The sequence below is a fragment of the Eretmochelys imbricata genome, chromosome 7 (assembly GCF_965152235.1).
Source record: "Eretmochelys imbricata isolate rEreImb1 chromosome 7, rEreImb1.hap1, whole genome shotgun sequence".
NCBI classification, from domain to species: Eukaryota; Metazoa; Chordata; order Testudines; family Cheloniidae; genus Eretmochelys; species Eretmochelys imbricata.
In genome coordinates, this window is record NC_135578.1 from 93,887,346 (window position 1) to 93,903,651 (window position 16,306).

A 16,306-nucleotide genomic window follows, 5' to 3' on the forward strand; every position below is an offset into this window, starting at 1 on the left:
TGGGGTGAAAATAAATTCCTTAACTGTGAGGTCGTCTGCTACTATGCTGATGAAGGCTATTTAAGTACCAAAAGAGAGGTAGAAAATGTAACACATTTCCATTACATGATCTTTTTCCTAGTCGTTTATAACTTTGTCAAAGTAACAGTTGAAGATGAAATTTTCCATGCTGAGTGTATGCCTCAGGTTGAACTTTATCAGAGCATTTCAGCTAAAATGGTCCAGCCATTTCTGACAAACATATAAGGGGAAAATAGGCTGTTTTGCCCATCTTACACAATTTTACAACTGTTTCATTGAGAAGCTCTGTGCTGTGGAGCTGGGACTTGACAACTGCCAGGATGGCAAGAAGGGAAATTATTCTAGTGTCAGGGATCTGCCTTCTGCAGTCCTGATAAAAATCAGCTCAAATCTGGTCAAGTTATAACCTCTGACAATGTTTCAGGTTACGCATGATCAATAGAGGCTTGTTGAGACTCTGGCAGCTAAATTCTCTGAAGAGTCCAATGAGCACTGAGCATGCTCCCACCCCTGCACAGCTGCTATGTGCCAAACAGACTACATGTGTATGCTCCATCCCAAGGCTATAGGGGCTGAGCAGGACTTTCCCTGCAATTGTTCTTCCTGGCATCTGAGAGCTACTGTGATGCAGAGCACCAGAAATGAGAGCAGAAATAGTGTCTCCTGTGCTTTCTGTGTATCCATTGCTTGCACCGAGGCAGTGAAGAGGAGGAGGAAGCAGCCTGACTTGAATGCAGAGCAGTGAGGGGCAGAGACAAGGTGGGGATAGAAGCAGAGAGGCAGAAGAGGACAGGAGCAGAGGGAGACAGACGTAGGAGTTGGTGTGGAAGTGATCGAAGCAGAGGGGAATAGACACAGGATGGGGATGGACCAAGGCAGAAGGACTTATAACTACTAGGGAACATTCCTCTTAACAACCTGGAATTGAACCCAGGATTTCTGAGTCTCAACATTACTTCTTGGCCATCAACAAATAGCTGTGAAACCCTCTAGGGGCTGAGAATAACAGTCTACTTCCTCCATAAACTCAGGGAGCAGTGATCTGTCCAGAAGATCTAAAGGTTCTAAAATGAAACATGGGTGTCAATATGTTTCACATGATGGAATTTCTATTTTCTTAGTTTGCTGTTTTAGAAACCTAGGAAACTGAACACAAGATTACATTAAAAGAACCTTAATAAGGTTGCAAGGTCAAGCACTCAAAAGTTACGAAATGCCATAATTAAGGTTGCCCATGCAACCTTAATTCAACTCCCTTGTGTGTGTGTGCATTATGATAAATGATTCAATTACATGATCACATACATGTTTTTTCTGAATAATTTAAGACAGTTTTTTTGTATGCAATAGATAGAGAGATAGATCCCAGAAATCACATATTCAGTGTAAATTTAGGAATGGTTTACATTTGGAGTCACAGATGTCTATCTTGGAACATACAAAATTGTAATGCGGTACGCAACAGTTGTGATATCAAAGTCACAGCATATTTCATTATTAGATGATAAGATGACAACGGTGACATTCTGTAGATTCTGATGTGACTGTTCTCTTTCAACATTCCTGAAATTTTGGTTTACCCATTGCATCCTTTGTATAGGTAGAAATTTTAAATTAAGGTTATGCAAGTGGAAGTGAAGTAGTATTTTAAAGCCGGTGGAACGGTATTTTTCATGTGCTGATATATGTACTTTGTAGTAACATGTGCAATAAACTGACCACCGCCTACATTCCAGAAAGTATTTGTCAGGTAGTAGCCACAGCCAGAGGCAAGATATCTGACTAGACAGAACTCTAGTCTAATCTGGCTTTGGAATTCTTGTCTAGTTGAACATTTTAGAGATCAAACTGCAAAAACGTATTTATGAGTGTAAAAGTACTAAAAATAAAGAGATATGAACACATGAAGCTACAATGGATAGAGTTACAGAATATACCGGGCTCCCACATATAAAATGAGTACTGTAATAGAGAATAAAAGTTGTCAGTGTAGCTTGGATATGGCTAGATTCTTTTGAATGGGGACTATTTTTTTATGATGATTGTACAGCGCCTCAGATAATAGGCCCATGATCCTTGACTGGTGGCCTCTAGGCATTAACATAATGTGAATACCAACAAAACAACAATTTTACATGTGAGTCAGGATTGCTCCACAACTACTACAGTCTAGATTAGAATACTGTACTTACCTGATACTAGAAACCAGCACTCAGAAGAACATAATATTCCCTTACATAAAACCCTTCCTGAACAGGTTTCAGAGTGGTAGCCATGTTAGTCTGTATCAGCAAAAACAACAAAGAGTCCTCCCTGCATCTGATGAAGTAGGTTCTAGCCCACGAAAGCTTATGACCAAATAAATGTGTTAGTCTCTAAGGTGCCACAAGGACTCCTCGTTGTCCTTCCTGAACAATTACCTTGCCAAAATCAATGGAAGAAGCAACAGCTCAGAACCATGATGCCGCACAACAGGCTCAGGGTATAACTACACAGCAGCTGGGAGTGTGCTTCCCAGCGTGCTTAGACAGACGTGCAGTAGCTCTGCTCCAGGTAGCGTGTTAAAAATAGCAGTGTGAATATTGTGGCCTGGACAGCAGCTCAGGCTAGCTGCTCAAGTACAATCCTGCCCAATCCCCTGGGTGGCTTCTGCCACCGCCTGTCCCTCCACAGGCACATTGCTATTTTTAGCGTGCCAGCTCAACTAGCGCTAACATGTCTGCCTACCCATTCTGGGAAGCACCCTCACGGCTACTGTGTAGACAAACCCTCAGCTTGATGGACTGCAATGAAAATCTGTGCTGGGCCTAGATTTGTGGTTCATTAACCTTCTATATATAGCTCTTTTTGGTGCTAGAAGACTGACATCTATATGGTAGCCATTCCTCAATTTACACTATGAATAAACGATTTCTAGGATTATAATCTTACTAACCATTAGGTCAGACCGATGCATATGATCAGCTAAAATTAGAATTTAGAAATCAACAATTCTTTCCTGCCCACAGCTTCCCCCAACACAGTTTTTCCACCCTCCCCCCACCACTTAGAATAGTACTAATCATTAAATTAAATTGACTCAAACCTTTTAATTCTAGCCAACAGACATCAGTATAAATAAAATAGGGTGGTATAGAGACAGATATAATTACATTTTTACATATATTATTGTGAATGAATACTATTTCTTATTTTAAATGAAAATTCAGTAAAACCTGATTCTAAAAAGACAAATATATAACTATTATTGCTTTATAAACCATTTCTAAACTTTGTAAGTGAAGTTCTGCATTCTGTCTTGCTGTTGCCTAAGAGCCTTCAAAACAATGTGTTTTCTAGCAGTGCAATATCAGAATCATGTTTTCATTCTCAGGTTTAAATGTAATTATACAACAACAGTTTCACTTTTTAAATTCTGTTTCTTTGACGTTACTAAGTGAGAATGCTTGAAAATATATCACGAAGTACTACTATTACAGCAGAAAAAGGCAAACCTTTATATATATATGTACACACACACCTTTTGAGCAAACCTATTGTTTGTTTGATATTGTTCTGAAACTAAACATTTTACAGTATAAGAAGTACAATCTATTAAAGTTTACAATACGGTAAATAATAAAACCACAAATTAGTTCATGCCTTAGTCTTGGGGTATCTGCAAGAGTTTGCTCTTTCGATGTACATACAAACACATTTTCATGTCCTATTAATATTTAAAATGCCATAAAAGAAAAACTACATTTGCCTGTTCATTGTTAATACTGCTAATTTATCTTTAATTCTCAACATTTAGGAAACTGTTAATGTAAAAACATGTAAGAACCCTCTGGGCCCTCATTTATTTTTCTTATTTACAGTTAACGTATGGTGATTTTAATACAAAGATCTTTAGACTTCATAATTTAAATGGTGACATATTACATACCTTAAAAGTGGAAAGACCATACAGTCTTGCAGTGTGAACAGTCTCTTGGGAAATATTTGTAATGTTAGTTATGAAGTCCTCAAGGTATTTACAGGCTTGTTCCAGGTGTGTTGTGTTTATGATGATTTGCACCAGCTACAAAATACCAAAAATCCAGTAAAATGCCCTTGCATCAACAAATATCACCTGATTTTTTTTTTAAGAGTTATTGCTTTCAGCCACTGCATTGCTAGTAGATAATTATAGTATTACAGGATACAACTGAATAACTGCCAATTTTAAAGACAGAATGCAAATACTGCTTACAAGTCAGACTACAGCGTACATACAAACAGTCAAAAATTTAAAAACAAAAATTATAACCATCAATTCATTAAAAAGAAATTCCATTTTATATTGTAAGACAGTTACCATTAAAAAAAGATCACCATAGCCAAATTAATAATTCCATACCAGAAAAATCTCTGCATTACATTAAATGTTAAGGTGACAAAGTGAAAGTCAAAAGTTAGAAAATTTCAAAATTAAGATTGCACCCTTGTGTATAAACTATGACCCAGTATTATATGACACTCTTTTTCTGCTGGACCCAGGTCCTTGTTCAATACCCAAAACAGACAGGGCTTAGTGGATGAAACAGCATTTCAACATTTCTTAAACCATCACTGTACAGGGTGTGGCCCAATGCCTCATTACTGGATGGCAGCCAAACCCTACCCAATATAAAGGATTCTTCTCTCTCTTTATAGTCTTTTCTATGGCCCCTAATCATTTTAGCAACTAAGCACCTCACATACAATAAAGATTTTATCTTCACACCATCCCTGAGTGTTCAGGAAGTACCCTATTTTACAGATGTACAACTAAGGCACAGAGAGATTATAGACTAGAACCTAGATCTCATGGCCTCAGCCCAGTTCCTTTAACTGCAATATCATTCATCAGCTTTCAGTGGACCCGTGCTGCCACCATAGCACAGTATATAATGCAGGGAATGAGACACCAGACTAAGAGCTCATCTGCACAGTGAGTTAGTGCTCCGCAAGTCAGGATGTGATCTACAGCACACCAGCTTTCTGTGCACTAACTTCCCATGTGGTCACTGACACAGCAGAATGAAAATCCTAGAGTACACCCCACATGGGATATTAGCGAATAGCTAGCCAAAGAACTTTATATTCACCCCCTTGCTTGCTGCACGCTAACTTGCCACGTACACAAGCACTAACTCACTTTCCAAACCTGTCTCGTTTTCAGTCCAATACACACACTGAATGAAGCTGCGGTCCTGTGGAAAAAACAGTATGTGATCATGCAATAAAATATTTTATTGCTATGCACACACAAAAGGAGGACACGTGGTGTAGGGACTCTTAACTTTGTTGTTTCTTGAACTGATTGCTTCACTTTGCAGCTATGTGTGTGTGTGTATTATTTCCTCTTTTTAAAAATATGAAGAAAGAAATTCCACCATGTTCTTCTATTTGTACACAGCAGAAGAATACTCTGCACTGAATAACGTGCAATGAGGCAGGAGCCCTTAACTCATTCCTTGAACACCTATGTCTTATTGGACAGGACTCCTCCAGTGCAACCCTTCCTTCAATACGCATCCACATATAAACATATATTTCATTAGATCCAACACTCTACAGCTTTGTCATTTTCATATAGCAATATACATCTATACATCATCCTCCTTTTCTATTTCTTGAATTTATATATAAAAGTGTTTCTTGCGGTTTAAAACCAAACAAATTATTACATTTGTTAACCTGATATAAAGCTTAGTACTACAATATAGCTGGATTTATGAAAACATGTTTAGCAGTAATTGTCCCTTATATAAAAAAGAATCCTTGCGCTATGTATTTCGTAACTTACCTCTGTTAAACCTATGTGTGGCTTTTTGATGAGATTTTGTAAACAACTACTTAAAGTTCTTGTTAGCAGCAAATTTGTAGATTTTCTAAGCATATCGTCTATTTCTGTTGAACTGAAAAACAAAGTTTTGAATACAGTTAAACCTATACTAACATTACAATAGTTTAATTGAAATACATAGCACCTTTACATCTTCACATGCTTAGCATCTTCAACATGGTTTACAAACATTAACTAACCCTCTCTGCTATGGTGGCTCCAAGGTTGTCTTTGACTCTTCCTCATCTCTGCCTGTCAGCTTCTTTCTCATGTTTGGACACTTAGTCCATTTAAATGGCACCAACATCTACTGCCCTTTCATTGTTTCAGGCTTTTCCTCCATTCTCCGTTGTTTTCCTCCTGCCCTACTTATTTTCTCCTTTACCAACTCATGTCTGTGCCACAGTTTAATATTCAACATATACCAGAATGATATCCTTTTAATTAGATGGATTTAAAATCCTTACACACAAATTCCAGGATCAAAATTACTCAAACACTCACTGCACTTATGCTATATGAATTTCTGAGCTTGCACCAACAGTGCTTCACAACCACCTAGGGAAAGGCATTGACTGGGTTATTCTAGTATTTTGTGGTATCAGATGTTCAGGCCATGTAATCACATTAACTAGTAACCTGTCAGTCTCCCCATTAAAATGCCATTGGTGGAAGTGAAGAAGTCTAGTGGCTCCTCATTGTCACATAAAGATAATATGTGGTGATCAGAAGGCAAGTGGGAGTCAGGAAACATCTATACATGTTGCAGAAATAATATCTGTCTACTGACTTGGTTAAAAAAATTTAACCAGCTTCAGTATAATTAAAGTGACTAATCTGTCCCCTTCTGATACACAGCAAGGACAAAAGTATGCCTTTCACACCCTTTTCAATAGAATCAGATATTAGGACATTAGCCTGCTTCCAATCTGAAGTGACTGGTTGGGAGTTCTGTAACCAGCCAATCACAAGGAAGACCTCTTTCTTTCTACCTTTCTTTCTTTTTTGGGCTTCAGAGGGGTGCCTCCTCCCCAATATCACTGCTGCAATGAATAAAACATTCCCTCTAATTCCAACATTTAACACCACACACACACACACAGACACACAAAGATAATCAAGGCCACTACATGTACTGGAGATTGTAGGGTAGCATAGTAGCTGTTTTTAATGAGGGATTGCATATTTTTGCCAGCAGTTCAACCACTTCATACTTGAGCTCCTCAGCACTCCTAGATTTACACCATTTGGGCCTAGTGACTTGTTGCTTTTTAAATAATCAATTTGTTCCAGTTCTTCTTCTAGGGATTATTATTTGTAATTTATCAGGGAGAAGCTACAAACTGAAGTATTTAGCAGACAAACTGGATTTAAGAACTTCAAGATTTGGATTCAAGCCACAGCCATATTTTGGACATCCCTAATTTACAGGCCAATCACTGCACATTTTAAATGTTAATCACTTTCCTTAATTTTTTTAACCTCTCACAGATCCAATGGATTTTTCCAAGTTATAGATTTTTTTCCATTTTCTATTAACTAATTCATGTTGCTCAGGCTTGCACTGCAGATTAAATATTCTCTCTTCCCTCATGAGGTTTTTCAGAAATATGTAAGTCTCATATATTAGATCTAGGAATTCTTAATAGAATATATAATTTCAAAATGCAAATAATAATTTGAAGGTGATCCATTTCATCCTTTGCTAGCCATACACTCTAAGAGTTATCATAAAAGAGCATAAAAACAAACAATTGCAAAACTTTACATTTGTCTGAAAGATACAAATAGAATTTCAATACCTCTTTATTACACCAAAATCGGTAAAATTAAGTATGAAGGTTTCTAGAATTCAAGTTCAAAAACTACAAATGAATGTTAGCCAGCATCCTCTCCCCAAATCTGAGTATTTCATCTCTAATCAGCCACATAGACTTTGCATCTTTGATTTCAAGCAAATTCTTCCAACTGGCAATAACCTGTGGCTGGCTTTCAAGACAGCTTTAAATACTTATTTTTCAACATATCAAATGTGAATGGGAACAAAATTAACAGTGGTTATATCTCCAGAAAATTGCAGTTTCCATTTTCTGATTAAATTTGTACAACACACTGACACTACTCTTAAGAAATACATCATGCAAAACACTTAAAAGCAAAACTGAGTCTTTAATAAATGAATCGCCCATGGTCTCACATAACAAAATCCTTGAAATCCACATTTTTATATGGTATAAAGAGGTGTTGATATAACAACAATGACATTATACCTATAATTATACCTTGAAATTAAGCCCATTTTTCCTTAGTCTTGGAAGGCTAAAAACCAGAGTTGAGGAATGGTAATTCAAGGAAGACTCAGAGTCCCAATTCCACTCATAGTGACCTGTAACTTAACCTGAGCCCTAACTTTTTTAACATACTCATTAATCAGCTAGCAACAGTAGTAGAACAAAGTCCCCAAACCAGTGCTCCAAATAAATGAGACACAGATAAAATGCCGGCTTACAGGCTGATGACCTGGCTGCACTGTCACCCACTCAGTACAGTTCCCAAAAGAATTCAGATTTACTACAAACATGCTGCACAATACAATGGATTTAGAGATCAACCTGGGAAAAGATAAGATCCTGCTATTTCACAAAAAGCATACACAGTACCTATAGTAAAAAGAAAAGGAGTACTTGTGGCACCTTAGAGACTAACCAATTTATTTGCGAATGCAGACTAACACGGCTGCTACTCTGAAACCAGTATGTATAGTATAAATATAAATAAACATCTGTACATACAGATATACACACACACCCCACATCTGTGGAACAGAAAGAGAAAACACCTTTGAGAGACACAAGGTGGGAGAGGTAATATCTTTTACTGGACCAAATTCTGTTGGTGAAAGAGACAAACTTTTGAAAGATATTACCTCACCCACATTGTGTCTCTCATATCTGGGACCAACAAGGCTACAACACTGCAAACAGTATTTATCTGACAAATATCCAGGCTGTGTATCTGTTTACAATTTGGCAATGCTTATAAAGATTGGCATGACAAGAAAACAGTTCTGATTTGAATTTACAAAAAATGAGTGTTCCATGATCTGTCTCACAAAACACGCCATTCACCCACCCAATTACCCAGTACCGCTAACTGAATTTCAACACTGATGCACAAATCTGTTATTTTTAGCTCTTGGAGGTTTGTTAACATAGCGGTTAGGAAAGAGTAATTTGTGTGTTTAATGAGTCACTGTTTAGATATGGGGGTCAACAGGCACTCATTAGTACGTGTAAATTATAAACAGTATCAATTAAGAACGTGTGAAAGGAGAGTCATTTACATTTGTTAACAGTGCAAAAGTGATGACCAGCTGTGAATAGCAAATTTGAGCCTTCAAGACTAATCTACAAATGTTATTTTATGTAATTAAAACCAAGCTGGGCTTTTCTGGGAGGGTAGCAGGCGGGAGAATGGAAGTGTTGAAATATTTTCCATGAAAGGAAGTCATTTTGTAGAGGTTTCTTTTTAGTTTATATTTAATTTCGTTTTATCAGAATCTCTCCCTCTCTAAGTGACTTCAAAGAGAATCTTCAAAGTACGTACAATTTGACATACATTCAAGAATTCTGGTCCAATGTAGGGATGGGAGACCACATTATTATTTTATACTTGCATATTGCACCATTAGTGTGCACAGTGCTTTGTATAGGAAGTAAAGGTATGTTTCTTGCCCCAAAGCACTCACAGTCTAAGTAAACTAAGACAAAGGCAGAATGACTGGGGAAAATAAACATCAGGCAAGGTGGAAGAAAGAAGTATATAAATAAGTATACGAGTATTCTGTGGTTTTACAGAATGCATCATGTTAATGTGGACACAGAGACAAAATGAGGACAGACACATGCATGAAATTAAGTGTCAGGATGCAACTTTTATTAAACTTTAACACAGGGGAGGGGCACTACCCACCCAGCACTTATAGTCTCCTAGACCAGGCATTTAATTGGTTCCAGAGCCTGAGTTAAGAACATAAGAATGACACTACTGGGTCAGACCAAAGGTGCATCTAGCCCAGTATCCTGTCTTCCAGTAATGGCCAATGCCAGGTGCTTCAGAGAAAAAGAACAGAATACGTAATCATCAAGTGATCCATCCCGTCACCTGTTCCCAGCTTCTGGCAAACAGAGGCTAGGGACACCATCCCTGCCCATCCTCTCTAATAGCCATTAATGGACCTATCCTCCATGAAATTATCTAGTTCTTTTTTGAATCCTGTTATAGTCTTGGCCTTCACAACACCCTCTGGCAAAGTTTGACTGTACATTATGTGAAGAAATATTTCCTTTTGTTTATTTTAAACCTGCTGCCTATTAATTTCATTTGGTGACCTCTAGTTCTTGTGTTACACGGCTCCTTACCTCATAACCCGTAACTGGTGCCAGGGTTACAGGGCTTCAGTCCTTACCATATAACCTATAATGCTGGGTAGGCTTTCCTCAGCCTACCCCACACAGGAGTCATCTCTGTCTGAGTCCTACCTCTTCCCCTCCCGCATGAAGGGGACAGAGGGTGCAGCTGGGAGAGGACCTTGGTCCGCAAAGTCACAAGGTTTCACCCTATCACATGAGCTCAAGGCCCAGCACCAAAATCCCAGGTCTGTTACCTCTGGGAACGTTCATTTTATTCTCTTAACTGCACTGAAAACAGGCTGCAAGTTGTGATAAACAAACAACTCCACCCCAGTATCTCAGTAAGGCATTAAGTATGTTCCTGCTCAACTTACTGTGTCCTCTGCTCATGGAAGAAAAAAAACTGTTCCTGACCCTCTAAACAGGCGATTGGCTGTCCCCCTTTCACCACTGGCCCCATCAAGTTCCCCCACCCAGTGATGCAGGTGGCTGGCATTTAACTCAGAGATTCATTGATTATAAAACCAGAAGGACCACTTTTGTCATCTAGTTTGACCTCCTGTATAACGCAGGCCATAGGACTTCCATGAATTAACTAGAACAAAACTTTTACAAATAATAATTATTCATCTGTATGTCATTTTCCCTTTTTTCCTTGCACTCTATTTAAGTTTTCTTTATTCTCACTGACCCTCTCATAGTAAAATTTCTACAGCTATATTGTAGATGCCAGCAAAACCAAAATGCATTAACAAAACATAGGGCTTTTGCTGAACTATCCAGTTCCGGGTTACTTTTTTCAACTACTGCATGATTTTTTTAAATGACGTAAACCTCCATACAATTCAAACCAGTAAATACTGTCTAACATGATACTAAAATTTTAGACGGTTTTCTGTGCAAAACTATCATACACATATGATATACACGTGCTACATTTGATCACATTATATGTATGGCTCATTATCTTCCAATTATGAAACAAAAATAACATGCATGTGCCAAGATAATATATATACCGCTTTATCAATGCTTACCTGCGGTGAAGTGACTCTGAAAATTTAAGGCTTGCATAGATAAACTCCTTAACCTGGATATAAATCTGAGGCACCGATTGAGACATTGGGAGTTTCTTTGGGAAGGACTGCTATGGAAACAAAACATTAATTCTACATTGTATTTCAAACTTTGATTATAACTAGATATTCGCATTACATAAGGCAATCTAAAAAATGCCAAATACTATAATTTAAATATTTTAATCCTATTTATTTTTCTTTCTGCTTTTCACCAAATATAAACATGGGCATGTATTAGACTGACCATCACACTTACGAAAATAATTTATAACATAACAGAAAATTATTTATTTGTATTACAATAAAGCCTAACAATTCCAGCCAAGACTGAGACCCCGCTGGACAAACACACACTAAAAATAGTACCTGCCCCAAAGAGCTTTCAGTCTAAATAGGCCAGAAAATGACTAGGACGGGAAAGAGGCACAGAAAACTGAAATGTTTCTTATCCTACAGTAACTGGAATTGTTCAAAATGTGTTCTCTCTATATATTTGACTCTTGGTGCACATGTGTCTCGGGCACTTGACTCAGGAGTCTTTTGGTCAGCAAATCCTTTGGAGCTATCATGAGCCAAGTGTCCTTGCACACATGTATCGACAGCATAAGGGGTGGAGTGGCCCAACCACCACTCACCACAAAATCCAGATATTATAGGACTCTGTAGTAGCAGGGAAGAAGGGAGGACTGTGGAAAATACATATATGGACAACACATCTCAAAGAACTTCAGTTATTGTAGGGTAAGCAACTTTTCTTTCTTCTTTAGAGCTTGTCCATATATTTATGTCCATCCCACTCTTGGTGACTCACAAGCGGTGACCTGATCTAAGGAGGTAGGTTCTCTTAGTATAGTTAAAGAGGGGTTGCAATACAGGTCTGCAAAAGAAGCATCGGACCTGCATGCCTTTCCAGTGGAAAAGTGTTTTGTAAAAGTATGAATCAGACTCCAAGCGGCCGTCTTGAAGCTGTCTAAAATGGGTACACTTTGCGAGGAAGCAAACTCTAGTAGAATGCTATAGGATCTAGACAAGTTATGTCATAACAAGCCTTAATGCAACCCTAAACCCATCCAGGTAACCTTTAGCTGATACTGGCTGACCCTTTGTTCTTTCAGCAGATGCCACGAATAATCACGGGGAAGCCCTGAAAGATTTCATCCTTTGTAAACAAAAGGCTAGGGCTCTAGAATATGGAGCCTATCTTTTCTCCTACTAGGGTATGACTTAGGAAAAAATGACAGAAAGTGGATTATTTGATTTATATTCAAGTCTGTAACTACTTGGGCAGGAATTTGGGATGGGTTTTAAATGACACTTTATCTGGGTGAAATATAGTACGACGTGGATCCACCATGAGGGCCTGTATCTCCCTAATCCATCTGGCTGATGTAATTGAAACCAAAAAAGAGGTATTCATAGATAAATACAATAGGGAACAGGATGTTCTGTATTCAACTTGGGGCCACCTTAATCCCTGGTAAGATCCCAAGTTGGGGAGAAGGTTTCTTTCTGGTGGAAAAACCCTAGTAAGACCTTGTAAAAATTTTGTCAAAATTTTACAAATAGGAGAGGAAAACACTGTGAAATTTTTGACAGGTGAGTGATGTGTAGAAATTACTGCTAAATGCAGTATAATAAAGCTAATGGCCAAACCAGAGTCTATTAGCAAGAGTAAGTAGTTTAATAATGATAGGGATCTGAATGACAATAGGGTGCAGCTGCCTGTGCTCATATCAGATTGAAAATCTTTTCCATTTAGCAGTGTAGGTCTGTCTGGTGGAGTCTTTTCTACCATGGATTAAAATGTTCTGTATATCCAAGGAACATGATCTCTCTATGCCTGATATTCAGCCAGCAGCCAGACCAAAAGATGTAGGGAAACTGGGTTTGGGTGCAAGACATTTCCCTGGTTTTGAGCTATCAAGTCTGGCAGAAGTGGAAGAATCTCTGGAGGATAAATAGACAACTGCACAAACTCCGGGTACCAAAAATGTCTTGGTCAGATGGGAGCAATCATGATGAATCTGGCAACATCCTGTCTGATCTGATCTCCCCAAATACTTTGGGGATTGGGGTGGGACAGGGGGATGGTTTGGAAGAAAAGGATACATGAGATTTACAAACTAAGGAATGAGAAATACATCTGAAAGGGATCCTGGACATTGACCTCCTTGGAGCAGAAAATAAGACATTTCCTGTTCTTATGCACCACATACAGACCTATTGCTGGGTGACCCCATTCCCAGATTATATAAATCACAGAGTCCTTGATTTTCTGACCAAAAACAAATCTGCTAGAGCATTCTGTAGACCCAAGAGATGAATCACCATGAGAGATATCTGGTGATGGATACACCAGGTTCATAGTCAAACTTCTTCCTGACATACAGAGATTGATCATGCTCCTCCCTGCTTCCTAGTGACATGGCTGTCATGTTGTCTGTCATAATGTGAATCAACCTGCCCTTAATGAATAGTAGGAACACAGCACAGGCATTGTAAATTGCTCTGAGCTCTTAACTCTTTTAAAGCCAGTCAAATCTCTTCGTGAGTCCACATGCCTTGTGCCTGGTGATCATTCACATGCACTCTCCATCCCATAAGAGAAGCATCCATCACTGTGATCTTGGCTGGAAGGGATAATGAGAAGAGTACTCCCTTGCACACCTCTTTGGAGTCCTTCCACTGATTCATTGACAACAGGATGTCTTGTGCATCTAGAAGAGACAGACATGACCAAATGATGCCTGTGCAGAACATATACTGATCTCAGCCAACCCTGCATGCAGTGTAGATGCAGTCTGGCATGCTGTGTGAAGAACATACAGGAGGCCATGTTTCCAAGTCCCTACTGTAGTGTGAGGATTAAACTATATTGGAGTAATAAGATTGGCCCTGGTGTTGAATTTGTCAAAAAAGATTGGCTCTGGCTGTTCTAGAGAGTCTATTATTGCATCTGTGATTTCTATTAGTTGTGGTAATGCTGATCTGGACTTTTCTTTGTTGATTCTCAGGCCAAGAGTAAGGAAGAGATGAAGAAACTGCTATATGGTGGTTTCCCCCCTGGTGCAGCAACTTTCCTCAAATGAGCCAGTCATCCAGGTACAGATAGACTATTATAGTTTTCCTTCTTAGATAAGCAGTTACAACTGTTAGGACTTTGGTAGATATCCTCAGCACTACAGAGAGGCCAAAGGAGAGGACCGTGTATTAATAATTATTTTGTCCTACCTGGAATCTTATATATTCCTGTGCACCAGATGTATTGTGATACAGAAGTAAGCATCTCGCAAGCGTCGGAATTATGGATGCTAGGGTTACCATTCTGAATTTGAAGCAGTAAATGAAGGTGTTGAGGATCCTCAAATCCAGAATGGAATATTATTTCCCCTACTTTGGTATCAGGAACTAGATGGAATAAAACTTTTTCCCATAGTACTGAGGCAGAACATCTTCTAATGCTCCAAGAGACAGAACTGAAAGCATCTAATGATGCAACAGCCACTTGTGAGATGAATCCCTGAAGAAAGATTAGGAGGAAGGTAGTGGTAGCAGCAGTATGGAACTGGATGGAGTATCTGACTGAGACTATTTCTAGGACCCAATGATCTGTTGTTGTTATGCTCCATGCATCCTCAAAGAAGTAGAGAGGATTCCCAAATAGGGGACAGGAGGAGTCTAGATCCTGAGAACTGACTCCTGACCAACCCATCAAAATGGTTGCTTGGGTGCAGAAATAGACTGAGATGAGAACATAGCTGAGGTAGAAGGTCTCTTTTTCTGATGACACTGACCCTTATTAGGGGGCTCTGAAGCTCTTTGATGGAAAAAGTGCCAGATGAAGGTCTCTGTATTGAATAAGAACAAGGTGTTCTTTGTTTTTTCTTTGGGGCAGAAAGGCGTACCCAAGAGAGTAAATGATGACAGGAATGAAGATCATAATCATTCTTGGAATTGAAAAGATCCAGACCCTCAAAAGGAAGATCTTCCATGGTCACCTGAACCTCAAGATGAAAACCTCATCTTTGGAGCCAAGATGTTCCTCCTCACCACTTTGGCAGAATGCAAAAAGATGTCAACATCAATCAGAAATACCTTAGAGAGACATTCTTGTAATTAACTGACCCTCTGAAATTATAGCTCTAGACTCTTTTTTTCTTGTGGCAATTCTTCTAAACAGTCAGGGAATTTTTTATGATTCTGGAAATCTTAATGTGCCGATAACACCTAGTAATTTGAAATTCTGAACAGAAGGCTCTCTGAGGAATAGCTTTATGTCAAAATAAATCTCGGCGTTTTGGTTCTCTCTCTTTTGGCTCCTTCTTTGCTGTTTTCTGGTCTTTTTATTAGCAGCAACCACCACCACCGAGCCTGGTACTGGTTATATATATATATATATATATACAGAAATATTCTTCTCCATTAGATGGCACCTGATAACTTGTCTGTCTTTTTTAAGGTAATAGTGACCATAGCAGGTGTCTGCCACATAATTTTGAGAGGGTCAATTAAGGCTTCATTAATGGTGAATGCCACAAGCCCTAGCATAGCTGTATGGAGAAAATCCACCAATTTCCATGAAGACTTTCATACCTCTGTTAGAGGAATTTGTAGTCAATCTGCTACCCTTCCACTATCTTTTAAGTAGATCTATGAAATATTTGAAATAAATCCAGCTGAGACAGTGTACAGGGGAGCACTGCTTCACCTAAGAATGATGATGACATGGCCACAAACATAGCTAAATCTCCAGTCTGACACAGCTTCTCCTCAGAAATTTCCCCCGTGCATCCAGGTTCATGTGCTGTTAATGGAAAGACTGCAGTTTCTGACAAGTACAAGAGTAGGATATCCCTGTCGGTGGTGGTATATAAGGTATGATGTCTTGGGTGATAAGAACCCCGAGGATTCCAATAGGGCCATTTTAGGATGTTATATGGTTA

The 16,306-nt window shown here is 38.7% G+C and overlaps 1 protein-coding gene across 4 annotated transcripts in view; it reads right to left on the reverse strand.

Annotated features, from left to right (window-relative positions):
• EXOC6 (exocyst complex component 6) overlaps positions 1–16,306 on the reverse strand; it is a 175,199-nt gene that overhangs the window by 77,697 nt on the left and 81,196 nt on the right. For all 4 annotated transcript variants that reach the window (XR_013346701.1, XM_077822563.1, XM_077822564.1 and 1 more), the window contains exons 15-17: positions 11,322–11,431; positions 5,834–5,945; positions 3,950–4,084 (exon numbers count right to left, since the gene is read on the reverse strand). Coding sequence is in view for 3 of the 4 variants with exons in the window: in XM_077822563.1 (XP_077678689.1) it covers positions 3,950–4,084; positions 5,834–5,945; positions 11,322–11,431 (357 nt within the window). In the remaining variant the exon portion in view is untranslated. The remainder of the gene's footprint in view (positions 1–3,949; positions 4,085–5,833; positions 5,946–11,321; positions 11,432–16,306) is intronic.